The sequence below is a fragment of the Suricata suricatta genome, chromosome 14, assembly GCF_006229205.1.
Source record: "Suricata suricatta isolate VVHF042 chromosome 14, meerkat_22Aug2017_6uvM2_HiC, whole genome shotgun sequence".
In the NCBI taxonomy this organism is placed as follows: domain Eukaryota; kingdom Metazoa; phylum Chordata; class Mammalia; order Carnivora; family Herpestidae; genus Suricata; species Suricata suricatta.
In genome coordinates this window covers 13,606,829-13,621,788 of record NC_043713.1, presented here as the reverse complement: position 1 = coordinate 13,621,788, position 14,960 = coordinate 13,606,829, and the positions used below count along the sequence as shown (strand labels likewise).

At 36.2% G+C, this 14,960-nt stretch overlaps 1 protein-coding gene across 8 annotated transcripts in view; it reads left to right on the top strand.

Moving 5' to 3' along the window:
• RELCH (RAB11 binding and LisH domain, coiled-coil and HEAT repeat containing) overlaps positions 1-14,960 on the top strand; it is a 110,616-nt gene that overhangs the window by 12,949 nt on the left and 82,707 nt on the right. For all 8 annotated transcript variants that reach the window (XM_029921786.1, XM_029921788.1, XM_029921785.1 and 5 more), the window contains exon 2: positions 10,640-10,729. In XM_029921786.1, coding sequence (XP_029777646.1) covers positions 10,640-10,729 — 90 coding nt within the window. The remainder of the gene's footprint in view (positions 1-10,639; positions 10,730-14,960) is intronic.

Below are 14,960 nucleotides of genomic sequence, written 5' to 3'. Positions count from 1 at the left end.
GTGCTATAAACATGAAGCCCAACTCAGGGTTTGATTCCATGAACCATGAGATCATGACCTGAGCTGAAATCAAGAGTTGGACACTTAACCGAATGAGCCACCCAGGCGCCCCTGTTCAATTACATTTAGTGTTTTTCTTTAATGTTTACTTTATTTTTAGAGAGAGAGCGCACACGTGTGCTCCCGGAAGAGGAGGGGCAGAGATAGGGAGAGAGGGAATCCCAAGCAGGCTTGATGCTCAGCATGGAGCCCAACTCGGGGTCAATCTCACGCGAGATCATGACCTGAGCTGAAATCAAGTTGGGTGCTTAACCAAATGAGCCGCCCAGGCAGCCCTGATTACATTTCGTTTTTAAAATACTATGTAATTTCCATAAAATACCTTTTCAGTTTTTTGAACTATTGTAAAAGTATACCCTGTCAGTAATGCTAAAATATTAAATATAAATATATCTGAGATTTTCACATGTGATTTATAAAATCTGTATTCTTTATAGTCACACTGTGTATAATGAATTTAGTTTTCACACTTAATTTGAAACCTACATACAGGTTTTACCGGTTTGCCAACTATGATGAAACTTCTGAGCCATTCAGTTTCTTGAGTTATAAGGTGGATTATTAAGAAGTTACACAACACTAGAATTTGAAGAAATGCTTTGTGGTATACTTCATATTAGAATATGATAGCTTCTTTCTTAATAAAAGAGGTTACATTTTTCAAACTATTTCTCTTTTAAGAGTAGTTAGAAAGGCACTTACCTTGGGAAAGAATTGTGGCTGAATCTGAAGAAGCATATTTTTCTTAGAGCTATAATATTACCTGTTATTGGTCTGAAAATCCAAAGTACTTTTACAAAATTTGTTATAGGTTATTTCAGTCAGAATTGAAATTATTTTCTTCATTAGTGGGTTTTTCTTTTCTGACAAAGTAGAACAAATTTAAAGGAATTAGCAGATTTGTACTTTTGTGACATCATTGTTATTATTTAGAAAGGTGTCAGATTTTTTTTTAAATATAAAGTGTTGGCTTGGACTAAAAATCTATTTAGAAAACATTTTTCAATGGTCATAATAATGCCAACTTGAAAAGTGTATGTATGTTTGCTTCCCCCAGGACTTTTCCATTATACAGAGTTCTTTGAAAATTTCAGAGAAATAGTAACATTATAATAGAGAAATAATGTATGGCTTTTAAACAGCTCTGACCTAGGTCTACATTTATGATTAAACATAATATGAAGAGGAAGAGAAAGATATACTTAGAAAACTAACATTAAATGGATACTTAACATAAAAAAATATTGATCTGAAATCAGCAACCAGCATCATCTTTTTTTAAGCTTATTTGTTTATTATTTGGAGAAAGAGTGAGAGAGAGAGCAGGGGAGGGGCCGAGAGAGAGGGACAGAGAGAATCCCAAGCAGTCTCCCTGCTATCAGCATAGAGCCTGATGAAGGGCTTGAAGCACGAACCGTGAAGTCATGACTGAAGCTGAAACCAAGTTTCAGATGCTTAACCAACTAAGCCACCCAGGCACCCCACAACCAACATCATCCTTAGCATTCTGTGAAAATCAGGAATAGAAGAGTGAGGACTAATGTCACAATACCAGAATATTGGTTGATAGAAGTTCATCCCATTGGGTGTACATGCTTTATGCATAATACACATATTGGAGAGATCAGAATGAGGAGTTAAGATGTGATTAAGAGGATATAGTGCTCAAATGGAGTTTCTGGTTGGGGCAGTAATGGCCAGATAAACACATGTATCAGGAAAATCTAGATGTTAGGTACATAGTCAAGGAATGTGAAGAGAAAATTGGCACACACACTTAAGGTAGATAGCTAATATATTTTCCAGAGTGTTCGAGTTCACCAGGAATCAGATGCATAAATAAGGAAGATATACTTTTACAGTATGTTAAGTTGGTGAGATTAAAAATAGTAATACCAAGCATTGACAATACTACTGCTGGAATTTAGATTGCTGTATATACTTATTTTGCAAAATAGTTTAAGCAATGTGTATCGATAGCCTCCATGATAAGGCAGATTCTCACTGTATAAGTTTCAGTGTCAAACAATAGAGGGAAAACATTAAAAAAAATCTTTTTTGTCATATAATAATAGAGAATAATAATAGCTATTTCCTAGTATTACAACTCTAATATTAAAATCTAGGATCAGCAGATCATAGCAATGTTTAATTCAACAAGTTTTATTATTTTTACTTTTTTACTTGCTTTGTCTCGTGTCTAGATATTTCTGCAACCCACTCACTGTTCATCCAAAAATCCATCCTATTTTTTTTGCATTTCAAATTAAGCTGCAGACAACAGTATACTTTCCTCTAAATACTTTAGTATGCATGTCATTAATAAGAGCTCAATATTTAGAATTCTTTTTCTTTCAAGGTAAGATATAAAGACAGTGAGATATATAAGTCTTAAGTGTTCCATCTGATGAGTTTCAACCAAAGAATATACCTGTTATAACCCAATCTCCTGTCAGTATATACATTACTTTCATTCTCAAATGTTCCCTCATGTTCCTTCCCAAGTGGCACCCCACTCCAAGAACAACCTTTTTGCATTTTTCTCCTGTAAATTGAATACAGACTATATTGCTTGTCCTAAAACACCACTTAAATGAAATTATACAATGTGTACTCTTGTATAAGGCTTCTTTCATTCATCATAAAGCATTAAGGTTCATGTAGTATATATCAGTAGTTTTGTTTTTGTTTTTGTTTTTTTTTTGGTTGCTGAGTATTATTCCTGAATTCAACTCACTTTTAATGTGAACTTTTCTTAAGTAATCTCTCCACCCAACGTGGGACTGAAACTCATGACCCCCAAGATCAAGAGTAGCATACTCTACGAACTGAGCCAGCCAGGTGCCCTTTCAATGTGAACTTCTGACACTTCTGTGTTTACTTTTGTTATTTGTTGTTATTTTTTGGCTCATGCATAAAAGGAACTATGCTATAATGAGGGATACTATAATATTTGGGGGGTTTTGGGTCATTTGTTTAATGCTGTGTTGAAACTTAATAGCAAGTTATTATTTATCAAGTATAATTAAATTGTAAGGAAATTAGGGGCGCCTGGGTTGCTCAGTCAGTTAAGCGTCCGACTTTGGCTCAGGTCATGATCTCACAGTTTGTGGGTTCGAGCCCTATGTCAGGTTGTGTGCTGACAGCTAAGAGCCTGGAGCCTGTTTCAGATTCTTTGTCTCCCCCTCTCTCTCTGCCCCTCCCCCCCACATGCTCTGTCTTTCTCTGTCTCAAAAATAAATAAACTATAAAAATTTTTTAATTGTAAGGAAATTAAATGCTTCTCTGGATACAAACACAGTGTTCTAAAGAAAAGTGCTACATATAGAATTTTACTTAATTTACCTTTATAGGAATTTAAAGGTAAGGTACATTGGTAATGACATACTCTGTGAAGAGTGAAGTCATTTCAATCATGTACTGGTTGTTTTAAAAGAAGATGATGGGGCGGGGGGCGCCTGTTGACTGGCTCAGTTGGAAAGCATGCGACTCTTGATATTGGGGTTGTAAGTTCAAGTCCACATTGGGTGTAGAGATTATTTAAACAAACAAACTGAAAAAAATGGGGGAGTCCTATGTGGGGTCCAAATCTGTTTCTATAATTGTGTTGAGACGTCCATATTGTGCTTTCTCAACACAGATAATCTATTTCCTTACATCAATATAAACAGTACTGTGTAAAGGGGCTCATTTTAATAAGAGACGAGCTAGTTTTTCCCCTTTTTTGCATTGGCTAGATACATCGCCCTTAGTATCAGCTTTGATTCCTTCACTCACATGAAGGAATCCACATGTTTATCTAGTGTTCTCTGTTTAGGGGCACTTAAAGTCTGGTGAAAGCTAAGGACTCCCCAGCACTACCATGCACTTGAAACACAGAACCTGTGAAGCACCTCTGTTCACCTTTTATATCTCATATTACAAATTCAATAAATGAAGTCTGTAGGTATCATTTTGTTTTCTCTTTTTTTACTTAAACCCACATCATTATACTAGCAGGACACATGGCTCCACATTAAAAACACAACCTGAATCTGACCACTTTTTACATTTCTACTGCCACTATTCTGGTTTAAATCTGATAATCTCTTACCTATGTGACTGTATTAGGCTTTTATAAAATTTTTCATTTTATTATTTTTTAAGTTTTTAATTAAGTTCCAGTTAACATACAGTTTAATATTAGTTTGAAGTGTACGATTTAGTGATTTATCACTTCCCTGCCACCCGCAGTGCTCAGCACAAGCGCTCTGTCCCTTCATCCCCGTCACCTATTTAGCGCATCCCCTCTGGTGACCCTCAGTTGGTTCTCTAGAGTTGAAAGTCTGTTTCTTGGTTTGCCTCTCTCTCACCTTTTTTTCCCCTTTGCCCGTTTGTTTTGTTTCTTAAATTCCACACATGAGTGAAATCATATGGTATTTGTCTTTCTCTGATGTATTTCACGTAGCAGAATACTCTCTAGCTTAATTGGGTTCTCTACAAACCATTTTCCTTTGATTTTCTGAGAATTATGTGCTTTGTTGTTTCTCTTTGTACTTGAAGTAAAATTCAAACTGTTTACGGTGGGTTTCAGGCTTTTTACACCAGCCTCTGTTGTTCCTGACCCATGTCTGCCTGAAACCCTTGTACGTCATTCTTGCCTCTTGAGAAGGGCTTTCCCTGAGCATGCTAATACTACACCCAGCCTGCAGCTACCTCCTCTTCCGGCCTGCTCTTCTTTTCTTTTCTTTATATCATTTTGATCGTCTGATTTAATCTAATTAATTAATTAATTTTCTTTTTTTACCTAATGTTCTCTTTCCCACTGTAGACTATTCTTGACAGGGTCAGTCTTGGTGACCCAGAATCCCGGACACTCAACATGGTACCTGACAAACAGTAATAGGGCGTGAAGTGCGTTCAAGTATTAAGTGCAGTTCAGTCACAGTCAGTCTTTCCCTAATTTGAATATTTGAGTCCCTCATTTCTTTTTATTGTTTCCTGTACAGTAAAACAGCAATATATTTTTATGATGGCCCCAACACTTGCGAAATCCTACAGTGTCCTCTGAGGAGGAAAGCTGTACTATGTTGTGTACTATGTTGGGAAGAGTAGAAAGCTGAGCTAGTGTTTACTAGGCAGGAACCACCTTCCTTGAAAAGCCAGTTCTGCATGTGTAAGTGTACAATTTGATAAGAGAAATAGATTCCTTTGTAAAGTCGATTTTATTAATGTATTTTATACCCGGTTCCTTCCAGTACACTATTACAAAATGTCCTTGCTGCCTGCCTGACCCGTTGGAGCTTCTATACCCGCAAATCTTACTACTTACACTAGTCCTCTACTTTGAAAACCCCATATACTTGTTTGTTCTTCCCCTCATTAGTTGACTCGGTGGACATTTATTCTTTAGGGCTCAGTTTAAAATATTTTCTTATTGGGGCACCTGGGTGGCTCAGTAGGTGGAGCATCAGACTTCAGCTCAGGTCATGATCTCACGGTCTGTGAGTTCGACCCCAGCTTCAGATTCTGTCCCCCTCTCGTTCTGCTCCTCCCTCATTCTCTCTCTCTCTCCCTCTCCCTCTCTCTCAAAAGTAAATAAACATTAAAAACATTTATTTAAAAATATTTTCTGGTTGAAGCTTTCCACAGCTCCATAAATCTGGGAGTCACTGATAATGAAGTGGGATCCAAGAGACAAGACAGTTGTATATAAAAAAACAAACAACAAAAAAACCAGCTACATCACAGAGATCTAATAAGAGTTGAGATATTTTTATATAAATTAATTTTTCCTTTTCTGCTGTTTTACTTTTCTGCATAGTACTTGGTCTTTTGGCATACTGTGTCTTTATCTGTTTTTTCACTGGTCTGTGCCCAGAATCTACAACAGTACCTGGGACAGATTATGGTGTTTCATACGTGTTTAGTGAATGAATAAATGATAAAACATTAAAACCACCCCTAGTGTGGGGATCCTATGAAAACAGGCCTCAGGCCACATTTGGCTCAGGTGTTGGCTGGCCAACCCCTGTTCTCACACACTATTTTCTTTAACAAATGAATGTTTTTAAATTATAGAAAATAGGGAAAGCACTGTAACATTTTTCAAACTGTGTTCTAGGTAACATCTCCTCGGGATAATAAATAGATATTCAAAAAAGGAATGTATTAGATAAATGATTGGGGAAAAGCTGTCTTATTTTGTTTTACCTCATGACTTTTATGATTCTTTGATACACTGATGTGCACTATAAAACCTGAGGATAGGGATACCTGGGTGGCTCAGTTGGTTAAGCGTTCAACTTCAGCTCAGGTCACGATCCCGTGTTTCATGAGTTTGATCCCCATGTCGGATTCTGTGATGACAGCTCAGAGCTTGGACCTGATTCAGATTGTGTGTGTGTGTCTCTCTCTCTGCCCTTCCCCTGTTTATGCTGTGTGTGTCACTCTCTCAAAAATAAACAAACATTAAAAAATTTTTTAATTAAAAAAACCCTAAAATTACACACACACACACACACACACACACACACACCCATCTATATTTGTTTCTTTTTTTAAACTCTTCTTAGGAGCATCTTGAGGCACAAAAACCTTGTGAAAAATATTTAGGGAACTTATTACATTTATCTTGTCTTCATTTTGGAAGGATATTTTTGTTGAATACAGAATTTGAATTGCATTTTTTCTCATTGCAACTCCAAAGTTCATTTTTTTAATTAATAGTTTTATTTAGACAGAATTTAAGTATTTTAAAATCCACCCTCTAGAATTTATGATTCAGGGTGTTTTTTAATATATCTATAGAGTTGTGCAACCATCTCCTAATCTAATTTTAGATCATATTCATCACCCCAAAAAGAAGTTTCTCACCGATTATCACACATCCTATTCACCTCCACCATACAGCCCTGGGAAATTACTTAATCTACTTTCTGCCTCTATAGATTTGCCTATTTAGTACATTTCTTACATGTAATATGTGGTTCTTTTGTGACTGGCTTCTGTCACATTGCATATATTCAAGCTCCATCATGTTATAGCATGTATCAGTATTTCAGTCCTTTTTACTGCTGACGGATATTCAACTGTATGGGTGTATATGCTACGTTTTATTTCTCCATTCATCAGTTAATGGGCATTTTGTTCTTTCCACCTTTTTGCCATTGTGTGTAATGCTCGTATGAACAATCACATACAAGCTTTTGTGTGGACGTACATTTTCATCTGTTCTGGATAGAAGAGGAATTGGCTTCGGTCATATGGTAACTCCAGTGTTTAGCCTTCTGAAGAATTGCCAGCTGTTTTCCAAAGTGGCTGCACCATTTTACATCCCTACCAGAAATATATGAGATTTTCCCAATTTTTCAACATCTTGACCGACAATGGAATTTTTTTGTCTTTTTATTAAATAAAGTAAGGTAATTCATATACCCAAAATCCACTATTTTAAAGGGTACAATTAAGTAGTTTTAGTGTATTTACAAATTGTGTGATCATTGTTATTCTGTATTCCAGAACATTTTCATCAACCCTAAAAGAAATCCTATATCCACTAGGAGTCACTACTCATTCTCCTCTGTCACCACTGATCTATTTTGTGTTTAATGGATTTGCCTTTTCTAGACATTTTATATGAATGATATCATACAATATATGACCTTATATGTCTGGCTTCTTTCACTTAGCATGTTTCCAGGGTTTATCTGTCTTGTAGCATGTGTTGAGTACTTTTTTCCTGAATAATACTCCATTGTATGGATATGCCACATTTTATTTATTCATTCCTCAGTTGATGGACATATGATTCATTTGTGTTTTGTTGCCATTGTGAATAATGTTGTGAATGAACACTCATGAGCAAGTTTTTGTGTGAATGTAGGTTTCCATTTCTCTTGGGTATACACCTAAGGTATATACCGTGTGGGAATTCTACATTTAACTTGTCGAGGAACTGCCAAACTTTGCCTGAGTGGTGGAGCCATTTTACATTCCAGCCAGCAATGTTTCCACTTTCTCCATATCCCCTGAAACACTTGTTTCCTGTCTTCTTAATTATAGGCATCTGGTGGGTTTGAAATGGTCACTCGTTGTGGTTTGAGTTTCATTTCTCTAATGACTAATGATGTTGGGCATCCTTCAGTGTACTCGTTAGCCTTTTATATACCTTCTTCTTTTACAAGAATGCTTCAGCTTTTGGGGGTGCCAGGCTGGCTCAGTTAGAAGAGCAAGCAGCTCTTGATCTTGTGGTTGTGAGTTCGAACCCCACATTGGGTATAAAGATTACTCAAATACAGGGCGCCTGGGTAGCTCAGTCAGTTAAGCAACCGACTTCGGCTCAGGTCATGATCTCACAGTTTGTGGGTTCAAGCCCCACATCAGGTTTTGTGCTGACAGCTCGGAGCCTGGAGCCTGCTTCGGATTCTGTCTCCATCTCTCTCTGCCCCCTGCCCTGCTCACCCTCTGTCTGTCTCTGTCTCTAAAAAATAAACATTAAAAAAATTTTAAGATTACTCAAGTAAATAAACTTTAAAAAAAAAATTGGGGAATGCCTGAGTGGCTCAGTCGGTTGAGCATCTGACTTCGGCTCAGGTCATTATCTCACGGTGCACGGGTTTCAAGCCCACATCCAGCTTTGTGCTGATGGCAGGGAACCTGCATCAGATTCTCAGTCTCCCTTTCTCTCTGCCTCTTCCTCCCCTCCCCCCAAAAATAAACATAAAAAAAAAAAAAGATTGCTTTTTCTAGGATCAATTTCTTAATATTTGCAAAAGAAGAGGGGAAAGTCAGCAAAAATTTTCTTTTTAAATAGGGATTGCAAGGTTTCCATTGAATCTGTGTATTAAGGATTTTTGCTATCCTAACATGGCTGGATCTTCTCATCTATAAGTATTTTATTCTTTTGGAAATGAAATTTTTTTTTAAAAAGTTTGCCTTAGGATTATTCATTCCTAGTATCTTAAAATTTCAATTTTGTGTGTTGATCTTATGTTCCGCAACTTTTAGAAACTTACTTCTTAGGTCTAATTATCTTTTAGTGGGTTCTATAGTTTTTTTTATATTTAAAATTTTTAAAGTTACACTTCTTCCTTTCCAACCAATACCTTTGGTTTCATGGGTTTTTATGAGAAATTAGCAGTCATTCAAACTGCTGTTCCCCTATATGTGAAATATTATTTTTCTCTGGCTGCCTTTCACATTTTCTCTTCATTTTTGGTTTTCAGCAGTTTGATTATGATGTGCCAAAGTTTCTGTTCTCTTTATCTTCGTTAATGTTCTTTGAGCTCTTTGTATTTGTATCTGTCCCATCTCTTGTCTCACCTATTGTTGACCCCAGTTTCTCATTTATCAGATCTTTTATTATTTTCCCACAGGTCCCTGAGGCTTTTATTTTTATAGTCTTTTTGTCTTCTCCGTTCTTAAGATTGTATAATTTCTATTAATCTATCTTGAAGGACTCCTTCCTTAACTATTTCCATTTTGTTACTAAACTGTTAGAGAATTTTAAGTTTCAGATAATTTCCTATTTTAGGGTCTCCACGGGCATTTTTAATATTCTGTATTTTTCTGCTAAGATTTTCTCCTTTTTTCACTGTATGCACATATTCCTTTATTTCACTGCACATAGTTTTAGTAGTTATTTTTAAATCTTAGTCTGTTAATTCTATTATCTGGATTATCTTCTGTGTTTAGTCTTGAGACTGGGTCACATTTTACTGGGTCTTGTATATGAAGTAGTTTTGGACTGTATGGTAGACAAATGTGTGCTGTGTTGGGAAGACAGGATTTTGGTATATGTTTTTTTCAAAAAATGTTTTTTTCATTGGAGATTATTTTCCAGAATTCAGTCTGCAAACTCTGATATAGTAACTCAAATTTCATTTCAGTTTTGTTTCGTTTGATTTGGTTTTTTTGTTTTTAACTGAACTGGTTGCAGTCTGTCCTGTGTGTGCATTGTTAAGGAGTTAGCCAGAGTTTGGGGCAGGAAAACTCTAGTTATTTTAAAGTAGTTTAATTGAGGGGTACCTGGGGGACTCAGTCGGTTAAGCACCAAACTCTTAATTTCAGCTCAGGTCATGATCTCACTTGAGATTGAGCCCTGAGTTGGGCTCCACGCTGAGTGTTGAGCTTGTTTGGGATTCTTTCCCTCTCTCTGTCCCTCTCTTGCTCATGCTCTCTGTCTCAAAATAAGTAAATAAACTTTAATAAAAATGAAGTACTTTAATTGATGTGAGCAATTTTACCTTAGTTTATTGTTTCAGTAGAACTTATTTATTTATTTCAGAGAGAGAGAGAGAGAGCATGAGCAGAAGAGAAGGACAGAGGGAGAGGGAGAAAAAGAGGGAGAGAGAGATTGAAACTTAAGCAGGCTCCTTGTGTGGAGCCTGACGTGAGGCTCAATCCTGAGGCCCTAGGATCATGAGCTGAGCAGAAAGCAAGAGTTGGACGCTCAACCAGGTGAGCCACCCAGGTGCCCCTGTTTTAGTAGAATTTAGAATAATAGTTTTATTAATTGATAATAATCATAGGTAAATGATTTCTAGTGTTTTATCTTGACGATTAAATAAAAATAAATTTATTTTTCTCATTATTGCAGATCGAGCCGGGAGCATCAGTACTCTTGATTCTTTAGACTTTGCAAGATATTCAGATGATGGGAACAGGGAAACAGATGAAAGAGTGGCAGGTGAGTAACATTGTAAAGACAGATTTGGATTCTTTCACATTCAAGAAATAATAAAATGACTTGAGGAATTCTCTTTTTTCTACAGTTTGGTATGTGAATATAAGTATAAAAGTTAATACGCAAAGTTATGTTACTAATTTATTTGCTATAGGGAACATTCTAATCCCCACCTTTCTCTTCCAGTCATGCTGTGCGTTTCTGGTTGTACACACCTAAAATTTGCTTAATTCTGTTTGTGGGCAACAGTTTACAATCATGTAGTTCTCTAACTGGTGCAAAATAGGTTCCTTTGATCTTCCAAACCAGAGTCCATATTTAGGTGTTATATACCGATACAACACCACTGATTATGAAAATTGGTTGAAATACTTCCACACTGGTTGCTTAATAAAACTTTGTCTTGAGACCCATTAATTGCTCCCTAGTTATCACAGCATCCCTCCAGAAATTTCCCTTGACTTTCCCATGTGCCAGAAAATAAAGGGTTAATATGTGGTACGGCAGGGGCCTCCAGGACCTTGCTTATTCCAATAAGACCAACACTCTTCTAAAGCTTGGTTATTCAGTCCAGTCTCCTTCCCATCATTCTGCCTTCTAGGCGTCACCATTGTATCTGAAAGAACTTCAGAAGACCAGTTCATACTCACTGTGTTCTGCCCTCACGTGATGAAGCCAGTAGGATTCTGGTCGGGGTCTACCCAGGAAATTACCAGTGTAGCAGGCTTAGCTCCTGTAGTGTCAAATGTCTGGTACCTGCCAGGTGCCTCAAAGCTGAGACTATCTGTAATCGAAGTCCTTCTTGAGTGCTTTGTAGGAATTATAGTTTTCATAGAACATCGGCTCCTAGATGGGGAAAGCAGAGAGACGTCAGCACTTAGGTATTTTGCTCTCCACCAGAGTGGTGACCCTGTACCAGGAATGATACCACATGGGACAGATGCAGCCCATGGGGGCAGTATGGGATCAGGGACTATCCATAATGAGGATTCCTTTTTAGATCAACTCTGTTGAATTTTTCTTCCAATTACTGTGAGAAATTTATTACAGTCTACCAAACATTTACCTTTCATGGTCATTTTGAACAAAAATGAGTGCTAATTTTTATGTAGCACTTGATCTATTCTAATCACTGATCTAAATGTATATTAACTCATTGACTTACAGGCTTGTCATTGTCCTCTCTTCCCCAGGAAACTGAGACACTCAGAGCGATCATATAAGACTTTAGTGGCAGGGCTAGAATCCAAGTGCCAGTAGCCCAGCAACAGAGCCCACAACTGACTGTCCAGTACAGTACCTCTTAGCAGGAAGAATGAGGTTTGACCTAATTAAAAATGACATTTCAATATATGATTTTCATTCATTGCTCAAGATAGAAATATTGAATAATTTTAAATCTCAGATGGTATTGTAGGACTTAGAAAAAAAAATGATGAAACTATTTTCCGGTTAGCAGAAGCTAAGAGAGGGTTCAGCAGTGTAAGTAGTAGCAATATCAATTGAATGGGGAAGGCATTGGAAGAGCTTAATGTGGCTCCCATGTCAATTATTTATTGACTGTTGGATCAAAACAATCACATTAGTAGTGTCTTAAAATTAACAGATTAAACAAATTATTTGAATAATTTTAGGACTAATTTATCCTAATTTTATCATTTGTTAAGTAGTATGTTATATGATTATATAGTATATGTTAGATGTTAGGTCTTTTATGTTATTTATTAAATATTAAATACATGGTAGTTTATTAGACTAATCAAAATATCTGGTCTTGCACATTGTATTATTGTTCAATTGGTTATATAATTAGAAAGTAACTCCTACCCCAAAATTGGTCACATAATTATTTTCTTTCCTTTAATTTCAAAAACCTAACTTTTAGATTTAGTCAGATTTAAGGGATTCATCATTATTCTCATTATTTAGGTATTTTAGTCTTTCTATTTAGGGGAAACATTGATGTAAAAGCAAAATGTTATGTAACCAAGCATAACTAAGAATGAAATGTTGTAAATACATGGTGGTTTTGACCTTGTATATTTAATCTAATGATTAGACTCTCTAGGTTTGGGAAGATAAAGTAATTTTTTATCATTATACAGTGCTAATATGTAAATAAATGCTATCTTTTATCTTCATAAGAAAAGGGAAGGAAAATGTTATCATAAGAGAGTAACTTTCAGACTTACAGAGCTTTTTGTACTATTGCCTATTACTGAACCCAATATGTGATATATGGGTGACACTTTATGAAGAAGTTTCAATTAATCACAATTCCCATTTTCAAAAAGATCTTTGACTCCTTGCTAACCATTGGTAGTAACCTAAAAGCTTATCAAAAGACCAATAATACAGAAAAGATTCTACATCTGTGATTGGATCCCATGTAAACCTAAGAAAGAACAGAAATTTCTTTATTAAATTTTTCTATACTCATCTTGGGCAGAAGGAGTTTATGGGTAACACAGATACTGATTTGAGTCATTGCCCCACCACATAAATGTAGGGTCTGCTCTACTCTTTATTCAGCTGTTGTTCTTTATAAGACAAATAGATACTCTGTGTTCAGCATCATTCTTACTATGTTTTTCCTAAATTTAAAAATCTGGTTATTTTTTCAAGCCTGTATAGGTTTTTCTTCAAAGAGGAAGACATCTCAAAATGAACTAATGTTTATTAAACGTCAGCTCTGTGCCCCACTCTGTGCTGGAGTGCTTTGTGCAAAATGTTTTATTTAATCTTGTTAACAGTCCTAAAGGATAGGTCATGATCTCCTTACTTCATAGATCAGAAAACTGAGGCTCACCATGATTAATAAATTTACTCAGTAGCCTCCGTATGATAAGGGATCAAGACACACGTTTTTATTCCAGAGCCCACAATGTGTCTTGTATTATCAGCCTGTAGCTTTGACCCACCGGCACATTCATGTGGATGGCAGAACAGTATGTCTTTCCCATGTAAGATGATTTCAACGTAGCCATTTTCTTTTAAAAGAAGTAAATTTTTAAAAAGCTTTTCATTTTAAATATTTTTCATTTCTGAATTTAGAAGTATAAATTTTCACATAAAAATGATTTAAAACCTAGTAGACACCAAACCAGTATGAGCTTAACCTGAGTGTTCTGTATGTTCTTAAAGAAATACCTGTTGGTTGGTACATATACATTTCACCCCTTAAATTTTCAAGTCTTCTTAAAGATAGCAAGGGATAGGTCTATTTTAAATGTTGAGATTGCCATTTTAAAGTTTATTTTAGACATTCTAAGCATCTGCTATGTGTTAGGCACTAGATACAGAAGCATGAAATAGATAAAGTTTCTGCTCTTAAGGAATTTGTCCTGAAAATGTCCATACCTGTAGTATAAAAAATATTCAGTACTTTGGAAACTATGGTAAGGGGCTTGTTAACTTGGGGGCCACCTATAACCCTGTCTCAGTTTCACATGGTCTGTTGTTATCCATTCATTCAATCAATATTTGTGGAGTGCTTACTCTGTACTCAAAGTATTATGCTGTTCTATTAACAGTAACCAACAAAGTAGACATTTGAAGCCTATAAAGCTTACATAATCTGGTAGACATTCAAAAACAGTGTGACTGTTGCCTGGAAAATAACCTGGCCGTTCCCTGACTAAGAAGCAGCATCAGTAACCCCTCTCATCCCTTAGCTCTTGGCCTGCAACACACATATCCAGATTTACCAGATTAAATAAGCCCCTTTGTCTCTATTTCCTATTAGTAGTACTTTTTGTTTTTCTCATTTTGAGCCTTACTTAAATCTTTATGATTTTGTATGATTTTAAATGATGTAGATGCTCCAATAGGCTTTAAAGGCAGCAAGCTCTTAATATGGTTGTAGGGTGTTGTAAATTTTTTTTAAGTTTATTTATTTGAAAGAGGGAGGGACAGAGAGAAAGGGGGAGAGAGAGAATCCCGAGTAGTCTCCACAATGAGCACAGAGCCTGACGTGGGGCTTGATCTTCCGGCTGTGAGATCATGACCTGAGCTGAAATCAAGAATCAGATGCTGAACCGACTGAGCTGCCCTGGTGCCTTTAGGGTGTTGTAATTTATATGATAAGTCATAAAGGTCTGAACTAGGATAATTGTAGAGACAATTGAGGTGAAGAGCTTTTTAAAGAGTTATTCAAGGGTTGGAATTAATGTGGCTTGAACATTTAATAAATGTGGACTGAGTAAGCACAGGGATGAGTGAAGGTTTCCTATTT